The following is an 11,631-nucleotide window of genomic DNA, read 5'->3' as shown; positions in this document are numbered from 1 at the left end:
GAGGAAAGGAAGAGGGAGAAGGGAAAAAGGGAAGGAGGAGGGCCAATGAACGAGGAGGGGCTGGGAACTGCGTCCGGAATGGGAGGAGGAGGGGGAGGACGGGAGGCTGATGTGACCTGGGGAGGAGGCAGCACGTGCTGCTGGCATCCCCGGCGCAGCCCGGGGCGGTGCGGGCGGCTCCCCTGGTGCCAACGCCCCCTCGGGACGAGGACCCCGGGCTGTTCATCCTTTCGGGGGGGAGCCACTGGACAGCCAGCGGCATCTCCGGAAGGCTCCTTCTTTCCGGGAAGCTGTCTGGGGCAGGGGCTTCTCTCTCTCTCTCTCTCTCTCTCTCTCTCTCTCTCTCTCTCTCTCTCTCTCTCTCTGTCTCTCTCTCTCTCTGTCTCTCTCTCTCTCTGTCTCTCTCTCTGTCCTTCTCTGTCTCTCTCTCTCTCTCTTCTTTCTTTCTTTCTCTCTCCTCTCTCCCTCTTTCTCTCTCCTCTCTCCCTCTCCCCCTCTCCTCCTCTTCTTCCTCTTCCTTCTCCTTTTCAGAGCCCAGCACAGACTAGGCACCTCGCTGAGTCCCCACCCCGGCTCCAGTCTGGTGACACTGGCCTTCTTGCCTCCATCTCCCGCCTCCAGGCTCTTTCCCTGACTCCCTCCGTGCCTAGCACTGCCTTCCCCTGGCTGACGCTGAGCCAGACCCGGTTGGCACCTTTCCTGGCAGGCCCTCCCTCCTCCCTCCGCCACGTCCCACAGGCAGCCTCGCCCTCCCCTTGACTTAGGTGCCTTGTCCTGGGGATTCTCTCTAGCTCATCCCGTCTTTGGCTTGTGGGGTGCTTCTCCCCCGTTGAGCTTTAAGCTCGGGGGGCAGGCGCTGTCTTTCTGTGCCCCCGGGGCTTAGCCCACCGCAGGGCACGTGCTGGGCGCTTGTGGACCGACTTCTGTCTTTGCGGTCCGGCCAAGAGCGCAGCGGCTCCGAGCCGGGTCCTCTGTCTCCAGGCGGCTGGTGTGACCCTGGGCAAGTCCTCTGCCCTGCGGGATGCCCCAGGAGCGGCGCCATCTCCGCCGTCTTCCATCTATTAGCCGCGCTGCGAGGCTGGGCTGGGCACGGGCGGGTCTGACACCGAGATCCAGCCCGGCCCGGCGGGGAAGGCCGGATCCCACGCGGGGGACCGCGGACGGGGCGAGCCGGGAGGGCTGCGTGGAGGGGACGGCCGAAGGCCGCCGCGGGCCCCGGGGACGGCCTGGGCCGGTGCGCGGAGAAGTTCCGTAGGCTTCCTGGAGGGAGATGGGCTCGGGACGCGGAGCGGCGCCCGCAGTTGAGCAGCTCCGGGAGCGTTCCCCTTTTGGCCCCCGCCGGCCCCCGTAGCCCAGGCTCCGTGCGTCCCTAGCAACCGTTGTGCGCGCTTCTGCCTTCGGAACCCTCGGATCCCGCCCCCCGCGGGACGGGATTGGCAGGCCCCGGCTGTCGCTCTCTGCCGGGCCCCGAATCCTGGCCTCTGATTGGTCCGCGGTCCGAGAAGGCGCGAAGCGACCCGCCTCCTGGGCCTGGATTGCTGCCAGCCTTCAGTAGGTGGGTGGGATCCGTCCAGCCCGGGTCTGTCGGCGGCGCCGCGCCCGGCCTTCAGGTAGGCCTCGATTCTGGGCCAGGCAGGCCTGCGAGCCGGGCGTGGGGGGGAGGAGGGGAGCCCCAGAGCGCGGCCGGACCCCGCTGTGCCTTCGGGGAGACCGAGGCGCCCCGGGTCCGAGCGGGGCCTAGCGGGGAGGCGTCCGGGGGAAACTGAGGCACGGGGCGCCGACAGCCGGGCCAGCCAGCGGGCGTGCAGGCCGGGCGTGCCCGAGTGCCCCGCCGGCCGCCCAACCCCCTGACCACGCCTCGCGGCCTCAGTTTACCGCCCTGTAAAATGGGGGCGAGCTGTGGGTCTGGGAAGTGGCTGGAGACCTGGGCGGACCCGTGTGCGCGGGTGAGTGTGTGCGCGCGTGGGTGCGTGAGCGCGTCTGTGTGTGCGGGTGAGTGTGTGTATGTGTGTGCGTGCGTAGGTGTGTGCGTGCGTAGGTGTGTGCGTGCGTAGGTGTGTGCGTGCGTAGGTGTGTGCGTGCGTAGGTGTGTGCGCTTGTGTGAGTGTGCATGCAGGGATATGTGCTTCACACACGTGTGCGTGTGTGGGCATATATGCATAGGGGTGTGCACAGGTAGGGATATGTAGGTCTCCATATGCATCTCTCACTCTCGGGTTTTCTGGGCAGCCCTTTCTTGGGCTGACCCTTGGCCCTCCTGATCCTGGCGCTGGGCATCGGGTCAGAGGATTGAGAACAGAAGGGGGCCCTGTGGCACCAGCGAGGTGCCTTGTTCGGGGTCCCTCAGGAAGCTGGAATGGCCACTCCGATCCGGGTGCTGTGTTCTGTTCCCTTTGAGCTGCTGCCCTGGCACCTGCTGTACCAATGCAGGGCGTGCCTCGATGGTATATTTGCTTGTGACCAGCTAACTTCCCAGGACACTCTCTCTGAACAATAGTAATGACCCCGCAGGACCCCTACGAGGGAGCTCATGTCCTGAGGGAGCTCCCTGGGAGGCTCCAGTGGCCAGTGGGTGTGGGTGCCGAGTTGGACAGGGTCTCCTCTGACTCCAGGAGCCTTTCCTAGAGCCCTGGGCAGTGAGGACCTTCAACTCCTGGTTGGACACCGCCGCAGGGGCTGTTGATATGGTTGAGCCTGAACCTCCCCTCTGCGACACCCATCTAGACCCTGCTTTGAAGACCTCTGGGGAAGGCTCTCTCCCATCCTGAGGTGGCCTGCTCCTTGGAGGTGTTGGAAAAGCAGCTTCAAAGCTCTCTGCACCTCCTGTCTTTGGGGACCAAACAGAACAGGAGGCATCTTCTGGCTCTGTGATCATTCCTCTCATCTTTGAAGACAACTCTGTTTCCCCTCATTTGCTTCTCCCTGTGTGTGTCCGCCTCCAAAGCTTTCACCTGACCTTCGCTCACCTTCTCCTGGGCATAGGACAGTCGTATAATCTTAGAGTCGGAGCAGACAGTCTAGGTCAGGGGTGGGGAACCTGCAGCCTCAAGGATACGTGTGGCCCACTAGGTCACTTCACAGAACATGTCCCTGTGTTCTGTAAGACTTGGACTCAGTCAGAAGGCTGCGCCCAAGGACCTAGAAGGCCACATGTGGACTTGAGGCTGCAGGTTCCCTATCCCTGGTCTAGGTCAGCCTGTACCTAAACAGGCCTTGTCTCCACAAGGTCCCGGCAGCCCGTAGCCTGGCTTATTCCATGTTTTCTTTTCTCTCGCCTTCTCCTGAGCTGCTTGATGGAATAGGAGATCACCCTCATGCTGCTGTATCTCTCTGCTTACAAAATAAACCAACTCTTTTTGGACAGAGGTGCTTTTCAGGCTTGTTTGATCTGGTTATGGCATTTGACTTCTACCTTTTGAACTTCTGTGCAAAATTATCATTGTTGGGACCTAGCCTTCCCACCCTTCATTTCCCATATTTTAGCATCAAAACTTGCTTAAGTCGGTCAGCGTTGGAGTTGTTTGCATCGTATACTGTACTTTTTTTCACCTCTCTCCTTTTCTCCAGCTCCTGCCTTATTTCTTCATTTGTGTAGACTGTTGATTCAGCATACGGCTCCCACATCAGCACTGTCTTCTTTTGTGTCTGTTAAAATAGAATGAATTTGCTGGGACAAGTTGGCATTTCTTAATGCCCAGGCACAACATTTGTAAGTGTCTTCTTTCTTCTTCTTGGTCTACCACAGTTGTAGGCACTGAGCTTCCCTACTTCCTTTTCCAGTAAATCATTCGTACAGTAAATCGTAGCACCTAGTTTGGGGAACAGTGTGGGGGGCTGGACAACCTTCCCTCTGTGTATTATTTTCTGCTGATCCTTCCTAGAGCTGGTCTCCACACACTGGTTTGCTTATCACTCCCATCAGACTGCAAGGACTGTCTTGTATCCCTACTTGTTGACACTCAGTTGTTGCTTAATCATCGTTTATTGACTGACTATTGATTTTTGTAAGGGGCTCCTCTCGGTAAGCTATGCCGTAACCATAGCAGATTTTGTGTGAGTAATTTCCCCGGGCCAAGTGCCTTCCCGTCATGAGGCTTCTGTACAGAGGACAAGTCTTTTTCCACCTTCATTCCTTATTCCTAAAATGTGTTCTTCACTAGCCTTGAATAGAAAGCATCGAGGACGAAAACATGTGCTTTCATGGAGGCGTATTAATAAAGCTTTGCTTTCAAAGCTACCCCATTTGTCTATACCTCCTTCTCCCTTGTGTTTTTTGGCATTGCTATTACAACCTTCACCTGCCATTGCAAACTGAGATAGGAAAAAATTTCAAACTCGAAGCCAGATAGGCATCTCAAGCAAAATGGCTGCAGTGACTGTGGTCCAAGAGGAGGTGAGTCTCTGGAAACCTTGTGGATCCCTGTATTATGTGGGTTCTTAAATCTTCCAAAGTTGTTTTTCTTTGCACTGTTGCTATTTTTGTAGAAACGATTCTCCTGGTTCTCTCTCCTTACTCCTGGAACCTGCTGCTCGCAAGGCAGAGATGAGCCAGCCAAGCCGAAGCTGCAGGACCCTCTGAGGGAGAGATAGGATAGAAATGCCTTATGTGTCACCACCGCCACCACCATCTTGACTCCCATCTTCCCTTGGACCCAGATGGAGACAGTCTAGGGTGCTGAACGGAAGTGCTCTGGGAATAGCATCGCTTCCAGCCCACTGCCAGCAGCCATCATCTTTGGGAGAAAATCCTGGAGAGATGCAGCTAAGACACGGTAGGGCCACAGCTGCTGAAGACCCAGAGAGGAAAATTCTGGCCGTCAAAGTGCTTGGCTTTGTCAGATGCTTTAACATCAAGAAACTGGTGGGATTCTGTCAGTAGAAATGACATTAAAGAAGAGGCATTGTCACCATCCGCTTTGCTCCTGCCCCTCCTAGGGACCATGGGACCTTTCTGTCCGATGTGCAGCTCAGACCTCCCACAGGTGTTTTCTCCCCCATTACTTTTTTGTGTCCCTAGTGTTTAGTACAGGGCTTTGTACATAGTAAGTGCTAATAAATGCCTGTTCTTTCGTTCTCTCTTCTCTTAGGTCAGCATCAATTCCTATTACCCAGGATTCTTTGAAGTGGTCTCTCTTGTTGTTTCTTAGGGCACCGTAATATTTCATGATACGCATGTATTATGGTTGGTTTAGCCTTTCCCCAGTTGGTTGTGCCCTTAGAGCCTGGTTGTTGGCTTTCAGGATCATGTAGTTTGTTTGGTTTGGATCGTATTTCCCCTTAGCAGTGTGAGCCCCTCAGGATACTTTGAAGGGGTTGGGATTCTGAAGGAAGGACTTGTTTATCTTCCTGTTAGGTTGTTAGCACTACAACCTCACACAGGCCCTTCTGACAACTCAAATGCATTGGCCATTCCAGGGTTCTGTTGACTCCTGTGCTTGCTTGTATTTCAGAGTTCCTCATTATCTCTGACCTTTTCATCAGGCATGCTTGGAAGTCCCCTTTCCTATGAACGTTCTCTTTATTTTTTCTTCTGTACTGTTGCACTAGCTTGGCAGGTGAAGTTAGTCTTGGTTTGTCTTTTGGAATGTGGCATTCCAAGATTACCTCTTGTTTGTCACAGGAACCGTCAGCTATTGTGTGATCTTGGTTGTGTGACCTTGTGCTTGAGCCGTTCCTTTCTGCTGCAGTGCAGTCTTTTTTCTGCAGCGTAGGAGGTCTTGATCTTCGCTGTGACGTTCCTGTGATTTTTCTTTTTGAGGTTTTTGGAAGTGATTGGCGGATTCTTTACATCTTCACTTTGCCCTCTGGTTTTGATGTATTTGGACATTTTTTATTTGTGATTTCTTAGAACGGTACCTGCGCTTTTTGAAAAATATATCATTTTGTGGAGTCCAGTAATTCTTAAGTTGTTTCTCTTTACCTTGTTTTCCAAGTCAACTATTTTTTATCTATTGTACATTTTCTCCCATTTTTTTCAATCTTTTTATTTTGTTTTAACGTTTCTTGATGTCTCATGGAATGAGATTGATTTCTTTGGCCTAGCCTAGCCTTGAGGGAGTCTATTACTTTTGTAAGCTTTATCACTTGTTCTCTTGAGCTATTTATTCTCCTTCCAGTTCCTTCCTCTAGAGTTTTCACAGTTTTTTTCATCTCTTCATTTCTTCTAGGTATTCATGGAGTTACTTGCTTCTTTTCAGGATCTCCAAATCTACAAGAATTCTTTTTTACTATGAGTGCTCTCTTTATCTCATCTCTCCAAATTTAATTCCTGAATGTGACCCCTTTTCCTGCTGTGCTTTTGGATGGGATGGTCTGCCCTGCTAGGTCTGACTCTGGGACCCTTGGATTCCTTCTCTGCCTTGTACCTCCTGAGCCCCACTCTGGATCTTCAAGATTTAGAGCACAGTAGCTTCAGAGACTTCCTAGCAATGTGGGCCTGGTGCATAGTAGGTATTAAATAAATGCTTATTTCCTTTCTCCCTCTGTCCTTCCCTTAGAACAAACGGAAGCACCTTGGCGACCCTGGGCCTCTACTCTCCCTATCTGAGCACTACTCCTCTGCTTTACAGTCTCTGATCCTCCCACAGCTTCCAAGTTTTCTGACACCCTTGGATCTTTGGGCAACAAGAGGGGCAAACTCTACTTTTGCTGCCTCCAGACACAGAGCCTTGCAAGCTGAATGTTTTTCTGACCTTTCAGGGTTGTGTGGGAAGGCTCATTAGCCTGTGCTGGGGCTGGTGTTGATAGCAGCCCTCTTTCCTTTTGCCTGGGTCTTTTGGCTAACTGACCTATGTAGTTATGGAAGAAGTCACTGTAATTTCTCATTGGGTTTCTTGATTATTTCTTGGTCTGGTGCAAATTTCAGGTTGTTTTTTCTGGAGTAGCTATGTGGCAACTGGGTAGTTAGCCTTGTTTAGACAGCTCTCTTGGCTGGAAGTTTGAACATATTCTTTAATTCTTTATAATGAAGGCATGCTTTTAGTATATCATACCTTTGAGGAACAGTGCATTTCTTGAAGTTTAGCCTTGATTATAGCCAACTGATTTTCTTTAAAAAAAATTATTTTCAGTTCCTTATTCTCTCCCTCCTTTTAGCTACTCCCCCATCTATTGAGAAAGGCAAGAAATAGGATGCCCATTATACATATGAAATCATGTAAGACATATTTTTGCATTAGTCAAAATAAAATTAAAAAACATTATGCTTCAGTCCACATTCAAAGTCCATAGCCCTTTTTCTGAGAAAGGTTAGCATTTTTCTTCATGATTCTTTTGGAATCATCGTGGATCACTGCATTGATTAGAAAAGCTCTGTCTTTCACAGTCGATCATTGGTTCAGTATTTATGTTACTGTGGTATACAGGGTTCTTCTGGTTCTGCTCGCTTCACTTTGCATGAGTTGGTAAATCTTTTTGCTTGTCATTTCTTATAGAACAATCCTACTCCATCACAGTCGTACACCACAGCTTATTCAGTCATTCTCATCAGTGAATTCTTTTTTTTTTTTTATAGTTTTAAAATCATTGGCCAGTTTTTCTTTTATATCCTTCTTCAGACGTTCCAGGTAATCTAGTTGTGCTTGCGAGAAATTCATAGTCCCATCTGAGGTTTCAGATGGAAGTACAGTCTCAGCTCTAACCTCTTTGGTGTTTGTGTTTTGGTCCTTATCCCCATAGAAAGATTCTATGGTTTTTTCACTTTTCGTCTGCTTTTTCCGATTCATGATGTTGGCTGAGTGTTGTAGCTTTTGGTTCTTTCAGTCAGAAGGTACAGATCTTTAAGTTGAGCTGATGTGTGTCTAGGCTAAAAGCAGGCTTTTGTTTTTTGTTTCCCAGATCAACCCTGGGGTTAGCTTGTTAGGTATGTGGGAGGGGTGGTCTGTCCTCAGGATATCTCCTCAGCTGACTTGAGGCAAAGGCAAGGTCAGGGGATGGTGATCCCAGCTTCCCTATTGTCTTCCCTTTTCCCCTGGAGGGCTGGGGCACGCCTAGAAGCTAATGCGTGTTCCCGCCCCTCCTGGGGCTCGTCTCCCAGCTCTGAGGCTTGCCTGGGTCTCAGTGCGAATTTTCTCTGCCCTGGGTCGTCTGTCCCTCCAGCCGTCTCCGCCACCGTAGGAAGAATCCCCCTTTGCTACTTTTCCAGCCTCTGGTGTTAGGAGACCACCTGCCCCCTTCTGCTGTTCCCGCTGATCCAGGATTAATCTGGGGAAGAATTTTATGGTTCCCTCACGGTCATCAGGGGGGAGGAGAGAGCACTTACTGATCACTCTGCCATCCCAGTTCCTGGAAGTTCAAGTAGTGACCCACCGAAGTCCGTCTTCAGGCTGAAGATTTCAAGGGCTGCTGCGCTGATGTCTGGCACTCAGCGGCTCTCACCGGCTCGGCCTGGCTTATCTCCTGCTCCGCTGGTCTTGCCCGCCACTCTCAGGCTCCGGGCTCCTCTGGTCCCCTCCGCCCTGCCGCGCCGACCGCGCTGCGCTGTGCGCCGGGGTCTTACCCCCGCGGAACAGATCCCTCCCATGGACCCTCCGGTCCAGCCTGGGCTCCGAATCCGTCAAAGTCCGTCACCCACTGGATTCTACACCTCCAAAGTCTGGTCAGACTCTCCCCCCGGAGATATCCAGAGGAGTTTTTCCAGGAGCTTAGGTGAGTCGTTGCTTTCACTCTGCCATCTTGGCTCCGCCCCCTTATTCAGTCATTCTCCAATTGATAGGTATCTCCTTAGTTTCCAATTCTTTGCTACTACTAAAAAAAATACAAATATTGATGTTCAAATAGGTCCTTTTTCTCTTTCTCTGATCTTTTTGGTGTACCAGCCTAGTAGCAGGGTGAGAGGGTATGCCTGGTTTTATAGCCCTTTGGTCATAATTCCAGATTGCTCTCCAGAATGGTTGGATCAGTTAACAACTCCACCAGCAGTGCAGTAGTGTCATTTTCCTTTACTTTCATGTTAGCCAATCTGATATAGGAGTGATATGGTACCTCAGAGTTGTTTTAATTTGCATTTCTCTTATTATAAATGACTTAGAGCATTTTTTAATGTTTCTTCTTCTGAAAACTGCCTATTCATGTCCTTTAACCACTTATCAATTGGGGAATAGCTCTTGTTTTTAAAAATTTGACTTATTTCCCTTATATATTTGAGAAATGAGGCTTTTATCACAGAAACTTGCTGTGAAATTTCCCCAGTTTCCTGTTTTCCTTCTAATTTTGGCTGTATTGGTTTTGCTTGTTCAAAAACTTTTAAATTCAATGCAATCAAAATGATCTATTTTGCCTCCTGTGATCCTCTCTATCTCCTGTTTGGTCATGAATTCTTCCCTTATCCATAGATCTGACAGGTAAAAATTTCCATGCTCCTCTAATTTGCTTTTGATATCCCTCTTCATGTCCAAGTCATGTACCTATTTTGAGTTTATTTTGGTGTACAGTATAAGATGTTGGTCTGTGCCTAGTTTCTGCTAGACTGGTTTTTAGTTTTCCCACCAATTTTTGTTGAATTTTCTTGTACTTTAGGGTTTATCCACACTGGGTTATTGTAGTCACTCACTTTTGTGTACCGTGTGCCTCATCTGTTCCATAGATTAATCTGTTTTTTTATCTAGTATGGATTGTTTTGTGATCATTGCTGTGCCGTGTAGTTTGGCATCTGTTACGGCGAGGCTGCCTTCCTTCACTTTTCTTCGATTCCCTTGGGATTCTTGATTTTCTGTTCCTCCAGATGAATTTTGTTGTATTTTTTCTAGCCCTATAAAATAATCTTTAGTAATTTGATGGCACTGAATAAGTAAATTAATTTAGGTAGAATTGTAATATTTTATTATATTATTCCCCCACTGTATCGCCAAGGCAATATTCACAGCACCAATGGTGACTAGTTCTGAATTACAAAGTATAGAAGGCAGAAGAAAACCATTTATTCAGACACCAGAAAGTCAAATCCATCATAGTAAGCAAGAAGTCAGTATAGCACTGCAGGGGTCCCCCCCCCCCCCCAACCAGCTGTGCCTGCCTGTGTGCTCTCTCTCCTTTGCCCTAACTGCTGTCACCAACTTCCTCCCGGCTCTGCCCTACTCTTCCTGTTCTATCCATTCAGCAAACTCTTCCCACCACGTGCGACTTAGACTTTCATGGGATTTAAGCAGGTCACACAGGCCTGTTCATAGGTGGGAAAGATCTTCGAATTCAGCAAAGATACATGAACAATATGCCTACCCGTAAGCAGTGACTATTTCTCTCATTGTTTAGATCTGTGTCTGTAGGAAAAGCTTTTGTGATTGTGTTTGTAGGGTTCCTAGGCTCGCCTTGGGAGGTAGGCTCCCTGCATTTTACACTTTCTGCAGTTAGTTTGAATGGAATTTCTCTGTCTCTTTCCGCTGGCTTTGGTTGGGAACATAGAAATGCTGATGATTTTATGTGGGTTTATTTTATATTCTGTAACTTTGCTAAAGCTGTTAATGGTTTCACCTAGTTTTTTAGCTGAGTGTCTGGGGTTCTCCGGGTACATCATCATCATCTGCAGAGAGTGAGAGTTTCATTTCTTCATTGCCTGTTATTCCTTCAGTTTCTTTTTCTTGTCTTATAGGTATAGTTAACCTTTCTAACACAATATTGAATAGGAAGAATGACAGTGGACCTCCTTGCTTCACCCCTGATCTTAGTGGGGAGACTTCAATTTGTCCCCATTAGAGATGACGCTTGCTCTTGGTTTTAGATCAGAAGTGTTTATCAATTTAAGGAAACTTCCACTTATTCCTAGCCCATGGCTTTTCAGTGAGGTTTAAATCAGATGACTGCCCAGTCCACTGAAGCATGTTTATCCCCATCTCTAGGATATTTTTTTCTGCCTTTAAGAACCACCCCCAATAAGTATCTATTTTTTCATTACCCTTTCCCCAGTTGAAAAAAAAAGAAGAAAACCTTCATAGCAAATATGTATAGTTAGTGAAGCACATTCCCTCACTGGCCATGTTGAAAAATGTCTATCTTATTTTGCATTTTGAGCCCATCGCCTCTCTTTATCTTCAGTCTGTCTGGTGATCATTGCCTCGACCAGCATTCTAAAGATTCTTGAAGTTGTTTTTCTTTATAATGCTGTTATCGTTATATAAATTGTTTGGGCATTCACTTCACTCTGTGTCATTTTGTACGAGTCTTCTTAGTTTTCTCTGAAATTGCCCATTTTGTAATTTCCTATGATTAATATTTCTGGAATAGCTTTCATGACCTTTTGTGATATGTGGTGCGGTACCAAGCTTCATATGCCTGAAATGCTGTAGCATTCCATCACCGTTTGGAAATTTCTGTAATTCACTTTCTCAGAATATCAATATCTTTATCAGAGTTCAGTGTTCTTAATTGGGAACAAGACTTCTAGGCCTGCCGGAAGTGAACAGTTCCCCAAGCATTTTTGGGCGAATGATTTGCAATCTGACACAGATATCCAGATATAGATTTCCATAGACTTTTTCTGACAATGATTTTGGATTAGGCTTTTTGTGGTTGTTTTTGGCAAGGCAGTTGGGGTTAAGTGATTTGCCCATGATCACACAGCTAGTAAATGACAAATGTCTCAGGCTGAATTTGAACTCAGGTCCTCCGGACTCCAGGGTCGGTGTTCTATCCACTGTG

At 48.7% G+C, this 11,631-nt stretch overlaps 1 protein-coding gene across 3 annotated transcripts in view; it reads left to right on the top strand.

The window, feature by feature from the left end:
- Nucleotides 1-1,502: 1,502 nt before the first annotated feature.
- The window catches only part of PASK (PAS domain containing serine/threonine kinase), a 68,978-nt gene continuing 58,849 nt past the window's right edge, over nt 1,503-11,631 (top strand). For 2 of the 3 annotated variants that reach the window (XR_011969174.1, XM_072618795.1), the window contains exon 1: nt 8,352-8,646. Coding sequence is in view for 1 of the 3 variants with exons in the window: in XM_072618795.1 (XP_072474896.1) it covers nt 8,352-8,646 (295 nt within the window). In the remaining 2 variants the exon portion in view is untranslated. Of the gene's footprint in view, nt 1,611-8,351; nt 8,647-11,631 lie in introns of those variants that run through there. The other variant, XM_072618797.1, reaches the window with a different exon arrangement.

This window comes from Notamacropus eugenii, chromosome 6, assembly GCF_028372415.1.
Source record: "Notamacropus eugenii isolate mMacEug1 chromosome 6, mMacEug1.pri_v2, whole genome shotgun sequence".
NCBI lineage: Eukaryota > Metazoa > Chordata > Mammalia > Diprotodontia > Macropodidae > Notamacropus > Notamacropus eugenii.
Note: the sequence above shows the minus strand (reverse complement) of the source record. Positions and strands in the feature narration are given on the sequence as shown.